The 13,161-nt window shown below is 34.1% G+C and overlaps 1 protein-coding gene across 2 annotated transcripts in view; it reads left to right on the top strand.

Moving 5' to 3' along the window:
- Positions 1 to 8,458, top strand: part of LOC138333520 (probable G-protein coupled receptor 139) — a 48,797-nt gene extending 40,339 nt beyond the window's left edge. For both annotated transcript variants that reach the window (XM_069281950.1, XM_069281949.1), the window contains exon 2: positions 5,543 to 8,458. In XM_069281950.1, coding sequence (XP_069138051.1) covers positions 5,552 to 6,784 — 1,233 coding nt within the window. In that variant the 5' untranslated portion in view covers positions 5,543 to 5,551 and the 3' untranslated portion in view covers positions 6,785 to 8,458. The remainder of the gene's footprint in view (positions 1 to 5,542) is intronic.
- Positions 8,459 to 13,161: the final 4,703 nt, after the last annotated feature.

Here is a 13,161-nt window from a genome sequence, read left to right as displayed (position 1 = left end):
AGGAGTGGGTGGACACATTCTTTGTACAAACACAAATAAAGACAAAAACATTATCAGTCTATAGTTTACTTACCTTATATAGCCGGAGCTCTATTTCGTTGCTTTGGTAATATTTGTTCTGCAGTAAAGATTATTGTAAAAATTCTAAGATGGCGTCGAGATTGCATCTTGGTGTACTGTTTAGGCGTTATGGACAGTGGTAATTTGCCGTGATATTTGAATTGCGTTATTACACAAATACCGCAGTGCAAATGGCTTTAAACAATACCAAATGCCAATTTAACATCCTTTAAAGAAAAAACGTTTTGAGAATACTGAATGTCTTAAGGGATAGGGAAGCCATTTGGTCGTTACTTATGTGTTGTAGACAATTAACTTTTTTAATCAATATAAAGCCTAGAACGGAAGAATACATCAGCCTCCTAAAACACCGCACGAATATACAGCAGCCTCCTAAAACACAGCACGGGTATAAAGAAGCCTCCTAAAACACAGCACGGGTTACAGCAGCACATCACAGCCTCCTAAAACACAGCACGGGTGTATGGCAGCCTCCTAAACACAGCACGAATATACAGCAGCCTCCTAAAACACAGCACAGATATACAGCAGCCTCATAAACATACCCTAAGATGATAACGTTAACTGGACATTGATTCTAATAAATTTAATATTTCATAGAAGATTGTAGAAGAAGAAAGTATGTCAAGCAACATACACACCCGGAGATAGTTAGTGTTTTCAGCAAATTGCATGCTGCTACAAGTAACAACATTTTTAGAAAGAGTTCAGACAAAGGCCATGAATTCATACTGTTCATTAACTGACCCTTAAGACAATAGACTGACCATTCACCGACTATTATTCAAATTACCAAAGACAATACTGACTGGGGAGTTACATTCCAGAAATACTATTGTCACTTCTTATTTGGGTTGTGAGACAGAGACTTTCCTAACCTGCAGATGTAATCAGCATATCAATTTACGCCCAATAAACTCCTTTTTTATATGCTCTCATTGTGTATTGAAATGTAGCCTTCCAGTATACAACATTTTTGAGTATGTTTTCACTAGCTTAGGGCTAACCCATATTTAGTACGGGAGGTTTCATATGTGGAGTGAAATGTTTATATATTTTGTGTTATGGTGTAGATAAGACAGTTGTAAAGTTTTCAGCGTGTAGGAGAGTGGAGCGATAGACTTGTTCTTTTACATTCTTGTATAGCCTGGGAAATTGCCATGCTCGTCGTTTCAACAGAATTCTTCAGTGGTATAACACTATAATATCGGCTTTTGGGCTTCTGGTAGTACTCCTCAATATTATATCACTGTACAATTAGCACCTGTCAGATATCCTGCTGTTGCCTTGAGCAGTATGCTACAGTGAGATAGCACTATAAAATAAATAAAGATGCTATCATCCTCGGTAACCCAGGCGGTATAACCATTACAGTTTACATCAGTAAATATACATCCTCCACTTACCGGTTATCGAGGATAAGATGCTGTGCCACAGAACGACTTTAGCTCGTCGATGACCATATAGCTGTTGATTTGAAGTAAACTCTCACAATCAGTAATGAACATCGGTTAATATGTCTATTCTCAACTTTATCTGCAAAACAACGTTTTGTGTCCCGAATAGGTTCACCGCCATTTAATCGTTATTGGTAATATTGATTTCACCATAAAATATCTTAATTGAGTAAGGTTTTCAAATATACCAAGGAACTAATGTATTGAACAAAAACAATGACGCTGCTTTTACAAATTTATAGGGATAGCTCGGTACACTTTGGCGTTTGTATTTGCCTCTTGCCAAACGAACATCTGTTGACAAACGATCATTGCCAAAGCATGCTCACCCATTCACCCACCCTTTGTTAATTATCCGGCAACTGTATCGTATGACCTTGCTGTATAACAAAATTTAATGGATATGCCAATGAAGTAACTCACAATGTATACAATTTACCTACATTTAAAATTACATGAATAGGATACCTATATAATCCAATTGGTTCTGTAATTGATTAAGACAACTTCAGATATTATCCAATATATGCACCTCTGAGCGTATATAAGCCATTCAGGATAAACTTCAAATACTTACGCGAAATAAAAGATGTCCTAGCATATCTGTTATATAATACTTAGTTGTAATCGATATGATGTTATGTATGAGACGCCTTCCTGTCTGCTACAGTAATAAAATAGTCACGTCCTCCATTTCACGTGTTCCAAAAGTATGTAGCTTGATTGGAGAGCTACGGTAAAAATGACTATTAACACAATTTGCTGAAATTCAGTGAAGGTGATCACATAAATGAATATGAATGTAAATGAGCTGCAAGACCACTTATTCGCCAGGCGTGTTCGTCAAGGTACTTAAGATGGTGCAGTACCCAATGACGATTTTTATTTTTCGGCTAAGGTGAGAAACGGACCGACCTGTACTGTCATGGTTGTGTTATTGGGTCTCGAGGAACCCAATAGAAGCTCATGTAGTGAACAATCTTGTTTGTTTCATGTGACAGGACAAATCACTGAGATTGCTCTCTATACATTAAGGTCAATAAAATATTCCAATTGCTAATATACATGTAATGGTCTTTATGATTTTCCTCCGACAAATGACTTCAAAACCCGCAGCTAAAGCAAACAAATTACAAAATGCAGTTAGTACGAAGCCTAGAAATATATTCTGGGTATTCACAATGCATCTGAAACATAAAAAATATAGATAAATAGTTAAAGAAAAGTGTCCCCAGTGTATGAACTTGTCGTACATATACATTAAGATTTGTTGTGTGACACTTTTAAAAAGTCATTGAGTGCAATTGCAGCTTTGATTGCAACGTCCTCTGAGCAAACAGATCGGTACACGGCATTAAACTTATACCATTTCGTGAATCTTGATTTCATTTCAGAATATATTGTTATCGTGGCAAATTAAGTAGTACAAGTGTTTATTAATCCCGACTGGAAGTCTTCTTTACTCATTGTCTTACCTAGCGTGATATCAACATCAATACTATTCCATCCCAGGTAGATTAGCCTTGTATGTGATGTCTAGTTGTGTCTGATTTTGTGTCTGGTTCACTTCAAGATATACCTAATACATTTGATACAACACCTTTTACTACCAGCATGCGATAAAAATGGTCCTACGACATATATGTGAATACTGAACTATTAGCTTAAACTCGATCATAGGACATGAACAAGATTTTTCCTACCAATAGCGATAATACACATTTATATCAACAGAAGATAATATCCCACAATTTTTCGCCTAATACTACCGTGATCATTTATAGAGAAAATAGACGAAAAAGAAAAATAGCAGAGAATGAATAATTATAAGGGATGTATTCTCAGCAACTCTTTACTTCTGGCTAACCAACTACCTATGAAAGCAGCTTAAGATAAGTAGCTATCTATATCCCTATCCAATATACTTATTAAAATTTAATATCAGTTATATTTGGCGCGTCAGATGAAAATCCATTCCCTCGGGATATAACTAAACTCTACTCTCTGAATTTCTTTACCATTGATAAATAATTGACGTCTCAAAAGCGGAAATGTGTGATGATTCTCTTTGTAGTAAAAAACAAGTTGAAAACATCACTCGTTCGTTTAGTAAAGAAGCTTTAGTATTAGTCCTGTGCGGTGAGAAAGTTTTACGAATCCGGCATTTACACCTTAAAATCAATTTCTTACCTTCACGTTTGACAAAAGATTATTGATCATATCTGGGATGGTAATCACGATTGATATGAAAAAGGAAAATTGCCTTCATTTAGGAATACGATGTATATGGATGGTTCAGTAGAGATTCTTTGTTGACTTCGCAGAAGGTTTATTGACCAAGAAGCAACATACATTAAGGACTGTGTAAAAGCTTAACGAATACACAAAAGTTAGATATTGTTGAAAAACAGTTCTAAAATATTGAAATTATGGTAAATCACCCACGGTACATGGTTAAAGAAAATCGTATGTCAATTTCTGTGTTGTATTGTGATATGTGAATTAATAATAGATATTTACTATCTATCTTATATCGGCCTGTTTTGTTAATGCCTTAACATCAAAACTCATGACCTACATCATTTTAAGCTCGAAAAACATTTTTAGAATAAAACTTTAAACTGACAATGCCATATGGGACTAAAATAATGTACACGATTATCACTCTTATCTACTGCTATTTCCTTTAACACAAAATCATGTTTACTTTGGCATTTAATGTTTATTTACTTTTATATTTCTATAAAGATATTTATCTTTTTTAAATAAAGCAAATCCCAGGTGTCTGTGTGTGTTCGCTTATCTAATCCCATCAAATCTGTATCGCTACCATCCATATATATCTATGATGTATACAAATGTCAGGTTTATTTTAAGATATTTTTGCAAATGATATCTCATTACCAATCTATTTTGGATCCAGAATAACCTGAATTCATTTGATCTTTATAAATACAATTGGATAACGATCAAATCGACCAAACAGCTCCAGATGGTGAAGGAATTGAAGCGTGAAAACCAAACTGTGCGTGAATTATATAATATTCTCTGATAGGAAAAGACATATCTACCGAGAAGGAAAAAAATGAAAAATATTTATTACCGGCAGGTTTTTCGATAAAAGATGGCTAATTATGAAATCGGATTCTTAAAATATCAAAAAGGTAGTTTTTTTAGGTTGATGACTTATCTTTAAAATAACAGGAAAGCAGCAGGCCCACAAAAACAAATATTTTGTTCTAATGGGACGTAACTGTATATACAGCAGGATTGAGGTGTAGAGTAACACAATGAAAACAAACCTTTAAAATGTATAAAAAAAACCTTAAAATTCATGATGAATATATTCATATAAAAACCAATAAAATGTTTATTACGAGGCAGCCTGGTATCAACAGATAATATTCCATAGAATTGATACGTTTATTTATTTTCTGGTGGCAGAATGACTTTGATGTTTACAAAGGTTAGGAATTTGGTTTAAAAGAAACAACAAAACGTCGATATAGCGACGATAGATTATATTATTTTTGTTCATGTAGCTAAGCAAGAAAACATAGAAAATCCATCTTGAGTACATGATAAAGTGAAAGTGTATGTCACTTTCTCGGTCATAGATTACCGATTGAAAAAAATCATAGGAAAAATATGGTTTGTTAACGGGGGTTTCGAGATCCCAAAATGGCACGGGTAAATTACAATTTACCGTCAATTAGTCCCAGCTTCCGGTGATTATGACGTCGTCATTTGACGTAATTTATGTGACGTCATAATCACCGGAAGGTGGGACTAATCGACGGTAAATAGTACTTTACTCACGTCGTTTTGGAACCTCGAACACCCCGTAAATCATTACCGACAAATATGAAGTACATGTACTTACAATGTATAATGAATTCCACAAAGCTATTTGTCTGTCTGTTAAACTTTCTCTTTATATTTCTATGCTAGTCGTTTCCATTTATTGCCATTGTGCTCATTACGATTCCTTTGTGTCTTTTCAGAAAGCCAGCATGACGAATAATTCTACTGTATTCTATGACGTCTCGACGTACTTCCCGTCCCTGCTGAACCATACGGAGGAAGCCGGCGATAATGAGACTCCAACTTCGGTATGGGAAATATACAAAGAGCATTGTCCGGAAGCTACCATGATAGATAAATATCTAACACCATATGTGTACGTGGTTGGATTTCCAGGAAATATCCTTGCTCTTGTGATATGGCTACAGAAAAGGATGAGAAATTCATCCGGATATTATCTTGCTGCTCTCGCTCTGGCAGATTTAGTTTTCCTCTTGTTGCAAATCGTGTATGAACTAAATGAGAAGTGGGGAATCCGGTGTTTGGATGTGGAATTTGTGTGTGAATTTTATCCCATCATTTTCTTGACGTCACAATACTTGTCACCGTTGTTGGTTCTAGCTTTCACTGTGGAGAGATACATTTCAATATGTCATCCGTTTTCAAGGGAGAAGTTCTGCACGACGAAAAGGGCTAAAATAGTCATCGCGTGCCTCTTCATATTTTCGTTTCTAATCAACGGAATACAAGGTTATTTTTGGCACTACGACAGTGGAGGGCGCTGTAGTCTTAGAGCGGAAGTAGTGAGAAATAATGAATCCTCTTTTTGGTCTATTTGGACATGGTGCGTTGAAGCGCTTGTATTCTTCCTTGTTCCAATTCTCATTCTTGTCTTCAACATACTCGTCATCGTCGAGGCGAAACGACTATCCAAGTTTGAGAAGACACAGTTACAATCACGGACTCATAAGAACTCGGCCACCACCGTGATGTTACTGGCCGTGTCATTTTACCAAATATTCACCACTTTGCCTGTCACCATCGTTGTGACATTGTATTATAGTTTTCCAATGGGGGAACCTGCGAACTTAAATCCTCCTGATGCTATCTGGCAAAGACATTTTGACTATGTGTACATCAAAACAATCATTGAGGAGCTTGGTTTAACTCATTATGCATGTAATTTCTACATTTATTGTATAACCGGAAAAGTATTTAGACAGGAGTTCAAGCGACTGTGGAGGTCGCTTGTGTGCCTCAAAATGAAATCGGCTTTGCCCAGTTGGACCACAGAGTACACAAGTCTACGTGGTAGTTTACGTAATAATCCTAAAAACCTCACAGTGCGCATGTCCAATGGTCATGCAAATGGACTCAGCACAACGAGCGCTACAAACGGTGTTCAGCCGATAGTTGCTGAACCATCAGAGACAACCTTGTGAATGTTGACGTGATACATTTGTGCGTATTCTGTATTTGCATTTTGCAGATTTATCTGCTTCATCGGGAAGGTATTGATTCTTACTTCATTTGTTTGTGAGCAAAACGTCACATTTTATTGCATTAGGATATAATTTGGGCACAATTCTAATGACGTAGGAAACAATACCTACTTCGAGAGCAGAAAACTTTGTAATATGCAACGGTGGAATTTTCTGATATTAATTTGATTGTTTTAAAATTGTCGTAAGATTTCTGCTAATATCATCCCCGCTTGATGCGTTCATAAAAAGAATGCATTCATGCCATTTGTGTAACTGTACATTTGCATCAACATACAATTGTATATAAAGGTTATTCTTAATTGTCATCTTATCTAAACAGACTATATGTGTTTGAAATATCCTGGATGCCAAGAAATCACAAAGAAATACAATAAATATTGTGTTTAGAGGACCGAATGATATCTACAGTTGTGATTTAAATCTGTATCATAAGTAGTGTCATTGACATGAAAACTATTATATCATTCTAAACAATTTTTAAATTTCAACTAGAAAACTAGACAGACTATCCGAAGATTTTATAAATAGGTTAAACATAAAACCAAAATTGTTTTATTTAAATCAGAAAGCTGATATACTACACCAAAGACCACACACCGTGAATCTTAGTTGTTTTCAACGGTCACATGTAACCTTTACCAGTACGAAATATTCTGTGCATTGGTATGAAGTTACATACCTTTTTCTCTAAAATTGAGTTTTTCATTTTCTTAACATTAACGCTGTCTATTTGTTAATAGAAATACATTAAGTTTAACGCTGTCTATATCTAACTGGAATGCATTAAGTTTATCATGGGTAATAACGGTGATTATTAAGGACCTTTTTGAATTTTCAGTTGTTCTCTGAAGAGAAAGTGAAAAAATCGGGACACTTTAATCATGAAAGTACAGATTTATTTTGTAGAACTATAATGGATCGCATACAATATGTTTCCTCTCAACTACATTCAAATACCTTCCAAATCTGGATATTTTGAAAACTCGTATTTTAATCTTTGTTAAAATTAGGATTAAGTAATAAGATAACGTCAGTTTTATTGTTCAGCATTTATGTACAGAAGTACAGAAGATATTGTGCATTTTGATCATCATGCCTTGTTTCTACCGACAAAGCCTACAAAAGGCTGAGGGAAACATACAATGTATTTGAATATTAAGGCATACATTGTATTTTAAATATTATGTTAATTTTGCAGTTGCTAATTACTAACTGATCAATGTAAGGTCAATTGTGAATACTTTCGATACACTACATTTCAAAGTCTATTGTTATGTTGTATTAAACATATACTGGTGCCATATAATCGATTATGCTTTGAAAATGTTTAATTACTCACAACAGTCTTTGGAAGTAGGACATAAAATAAATTTGAGAAATCAATATTTTTTTCTCAAATTCCATTTCTTTCTATGATTTGCCTGTAAATGTGTAAGATACGGTAATGTTGCCTGCTCTCTTTATAGTTGAAAAACGGAAAAATATCAGAAACATAGCTTTATATAATTATTGACGTTTATATGACACATATACTGTATCTGATTGGCTAATTCATACATTTTAATGATGAATATGTTTATGTATATTTTTTTTTCTTTTTTTTTCATATCAGAAAAATTTTTTTTTGCATATCAGAAAAAAATATGTCTCGTATGACGTTTAAAATGTTATATAATTAATGACTGGTCTTATATAAATTTTTCAAAACTTAGTGGGTTTTTTTTTGCATTGAATTACCTAAAGATTATAATTCAAAATTTTCAGACTGTACAACAGAATTAAGATCATTATGCTTAAATTGTAATATTGCTGTTTAATCTTCAAAATTGAAATCACCATGGTTCTCTTACGCATTAGAAACGTTTTGTTGCTATATTCTATTTCCAAAATAAATATGACTTAAGCTTGCAATTAATTTTTTTTAATATGGTATGCCTTAACTAATTAGGTCTATTTCAAAATATCAAAATACCTTGAAATAGCTTTGAAAATGCAAATGGAGGAAAATATGTATTGTTTTGATGAAATAGCATAGATAAGCGAGGACAATATTAATTGTTGTGATGAAATAGTACAGATAATTCCAAACAAAGACTAAAAGGTAACCTTTCATATTATAGCATAATTTACATCGCTTTTGTAGACTTGGCGATTTTCATGTGCCTTTTAAGACAAATTAGATAGTTGTTTCACTGTTAACTGGAAGAACTAAAACCGTATAAAAACAAATAAACTTCTTCAATTTCTCTGAAAACTAAGAATGCACCATGAACACTTTAAAATGTGCGCTTAATCATTATCAAAGTGAGGAACAGTGCATACATTTCTAATCTATTTACGCCATGTATAGTTTGCAACAACGAGACATACGTGGGATAATTTCCTGGAAACGGTCACGGATCGATAGTTTTTCCTAGAATTTCTGGTTTCTTTTTAATAACCAAGCCATGCATGCCCTGAAAAGGATATAGGTTGATGGGACGTAAGATGCAAACCAAGATCGTTTGATTAACAGAATAAAACAACTAATACATATTTCTTTTAAAAAGTTAAATTGATTTTTCTTTGAATGTTTACTCTTTTCACAGAAAATAGAATAAATAGTATAAGGTGTATTGACACCTGTATAAGGGAACACCGATATTTTAGCTCGCTTATTCGAAGAATAGAGGGAGCTAATGTTGTCACCCCGGCGTCGGCGTCGGCGTCAGCGTTGGCGTCCCATTTCTGATGAACAGTTTCTGTTTCGTCAATTGTTTAAGCTTAAGTCATCATAAATGTTTATGATTTTATTTTCCTAATGTGTATGGATGCTGAACGTGATAATACAACCAATTTGGGGCCCTTTAGGGGGTTTTTGAGTCTGTTAATTTGTCATGTTTCCATGTTAAAGTTTTTGAGCAAGTTTCTATTTTATCAATTGTTTAAGCATAAGTCATCATAAATGTTTATAATTTTATTTTCCTAATGTGTATGGATGCTGAACGTGATAATACAACCAATTTGGGGCCCTTTAGGGGGTTTTGAGTCTGTTAATTTGTCATATTTCCATGTTTAAATAGTAAATACTTGAACATCAACTTCTTCTGAATAGGCGAGCTTTGCTGTTCTCCAACAGCTCTTGTTTCTTTTTTGAAAGCGACCATCAAGCCCTTCCGTTTTCAGCCAATTTTGATTTCTATTGTGACTTATGCAGCAATTGTGTTTTCTGTATTCTGTAATGCGCTTAGAGTGAAACACATCAAATGAAATAAGATGTTAAGTATTGATGCACAGTTGCTATATGTATATGATTTGCGATTTTCTGCAAAAAAGTGTTGCTCGCAAAATGTGCCTAGTTTGATGTACTTAACACGTGTTCTGTATATACTGCAACGCTCTGTAAATGAACAATAATTTATTAATGAGTTTGTTTGTTAAATATTTCAATAAAACGTTGTCCTCGCCTTATATACATTGAGGAGGATTACTAATATTAACAATTTCACTCATCCAAATGTACTTACATGTTTATGCATTTGTTCATCGGTTACATATTATATAAAATAACGATTAATTTTGTGTACACGTTGTTGTTGTTTATGGATAACTTCATGGTATACAGGGTATGAAAATTTACACAGTATATTAGTTAGAGAAAAGCCCGAGTCGACTGAGATTTCTACAACTAACAGCATCCTTAACTTTTTTTCATCCTTTCTTTAAATACTTTTACAAAAAGAGCCCGAAATCAACCTTCACACTGAATATACATTGCTCTACTTTAGCTAAACATTTCTTTTAGTCGGCACTCAATCTGTTCGCTACAGTAACCCATGGCCTTAAACGACAATTTCATATAGCTATTTTGTCAAGATGTGTTTCGTCAATGATGTTAGTATATTTGCAACCAACTTTGTTTTCTCAATATTGTGGACCCATACAGCTCTCTCCTTTACATGAAAATAGGTAACAACAGTTACGGCAATCAAGACTTCACAAGGATTTCGAATACTATATATAAATGTTTCGTCAGTAATGTGAAGAACGCTACAAAGTTGTTCCGTCAGTATATGCCACCTAAGTAACGTCAGGGACTTACTGCAGTATCGTATCGTCATTGAAGTTCTCGTTAGATACTGACGTCTTAATAGGAGGTGAAGGGGAGTCCTTAATTAATCACACTTAATGCCAAAATCCTAATGAGAATTTGCGTCGACTAAAAATAAAACACCTGAATATGAGACATGTCCCTAATTTCTTTGTATGAATAAATGACTTTATTTCAAAATGCAAATTTAAGATCAAATGTTGATCAAGCAGCCATAGAATTTACGGTAGGAACGGATTCATATATCACTGGATGTATATATAACTCTAACTCGCGCTCATGTTGCAAAAAAAATGTAATTACATTGGTCATCCTTTCTTAACCGAGTCTTGTATTCAATCCTTCCGACAGACTGATGTAAATTCTATAGTTTTGTGACTTCAAATTAAGATTTAAACAGGGTAATCATAATTACTATATATAGAACGTTGATGCATGATATGAACATGCATTGGAATAAGTAATTAATACACTAGCTAATTTGACACCAACTTCAATTAAAACCTGAGTATGGAAGAAGACAAGCGGTGGACACAAGACACACAACACTCGTACTTTAAACAGTCATTTTATTTCTTGTTACACAGAATTCCTTCGGGTGTAAGCAGTATGACACACTACAACAAAGATGCCTATAATTTCAGTACAAAGTGTAAATACAAATTATACTTCAATGAGAGAAATGATGTAAAATTCCCTTTATTTGTTACCGACGTCAGTATTGTTAAGTACTAAATTGTGCAATAGAGTTATGGTGTAATAACTAGAAATATGTTGTATGTTATACAAAGTAATACATTGTATTTTTGAGTCAGTTATTTTTGCTGTGGCACACTCTTCATAACAGATTAATTATTCAGACGTTATGACATTGGATAAAAGAAAATCTCAGTAATTGATGACGTTTCGCTCAGAAACCAATGGCAAACGGATTGATGCATTTTCACATAACAGTATTGTGTATAAGAATACTATATAATATCTATTTATGAGACAACAGTAAACAAGAGACACAGGGATCCTTGGCGGTCATCGAAGACAATGTGCAGGATCCAATATCAAAAGCTCGAGAGAAGTTGCCTTTTTGGAACCACACCCCATGCCCCAGAAATCTAAACAACCATATCTATATGAATTATGATTTTCCTCTACCAATGATATTTCAAACTAAAGGTGATTGTAATCCAAACAAGCGTTAAGGATGAGTAGATATTCAGAGCAAAAAATCAGCCTTTTTTGAGCCCTGATGCATTGCCACAGGAAGTTGGACAATCTCATTACATGTATATAAATATGATTGGCCTCCAACAGCGATTTTTCGCTCCCGATTTGGTTGTTAACTACATAAGTGATAATGAGAAGTGTGCTTTTAAATGACATAGTCTTACCCACGGTTGACAGCACACAAAGACAATCAAAACTTGGTAGCAATGGGTCAAATAATTTATCAAATAACTTATATATATCTCTTCTCGTTTTTTCCTGCATACTTGAAGGTTTATTCAAGACCTTGTGCTCTGTTAGTCACAAGTACACCTCGTAGATTCTTCTAAATGGGAATGTCACATGAGAGTCTATATTAAATAACAGTCCCTTACAGAACAATTCCATAGTCTAGCCATGGTAAATCATTATAAAAACCCATATATAAGGAACAATATTCTGTACAATAGGACCGTGCGGTCTATCGACTATACAGAGGAGTGAAGAATTACATCAGTTCTGCATAATAGTATTTGTCTTTGCTTGTCGGCCTCGGGAGATCTGTCGATTACATCAAGGGAGACATATACATAGTTAAGTGATAAGGTAGTATGACAGGATTCTCAAAGCCTGAATCCGATATGCATACTATACTGTAAAACATGAAATATTAGTGTGTACATGTTTTCGTGGTTTGGAGATTGTGAATAAATTCGTGAATTGAAATATTCGTGGTTAGTCGATGGAGCAATATAATGAAAACAATATAAAAATGTTTTCTTATTCGTGGATTCACAGCAACCACAATACAACACACAAAACAACACACACAACAACACACAAAAACAACACACAAACAACACACAAAACAACACACACAAACAACACACAAAACAACACACACAACTTAAAAAATTGGATTTATTATCATAAGCTTTAAATGATGTAAGTAAACGGAAGTTCTTTAGAATAAAATTCCATGTACAATATTATCATAAATAAATACACGTCAACTGTAAAT

This window comes from Argopecten irradians, chromosome 10 (genome assembly GCF_041381155.1).
Source record: "Argopecten irradians isolate NY chromosome 10, Ai_NY, whole genome shotgun sequence".
Lineage (NCBI taxonomy): Eukaryota > Metazoa > Mollusca > Bivalvia > Pectinida > Pectinidae > Argopecten > Argopecten irradians.
Note: the sequence above shows the minus strand (reverse complement) of the source record. Positions and strands in the feature narration are given on the sequence as shown.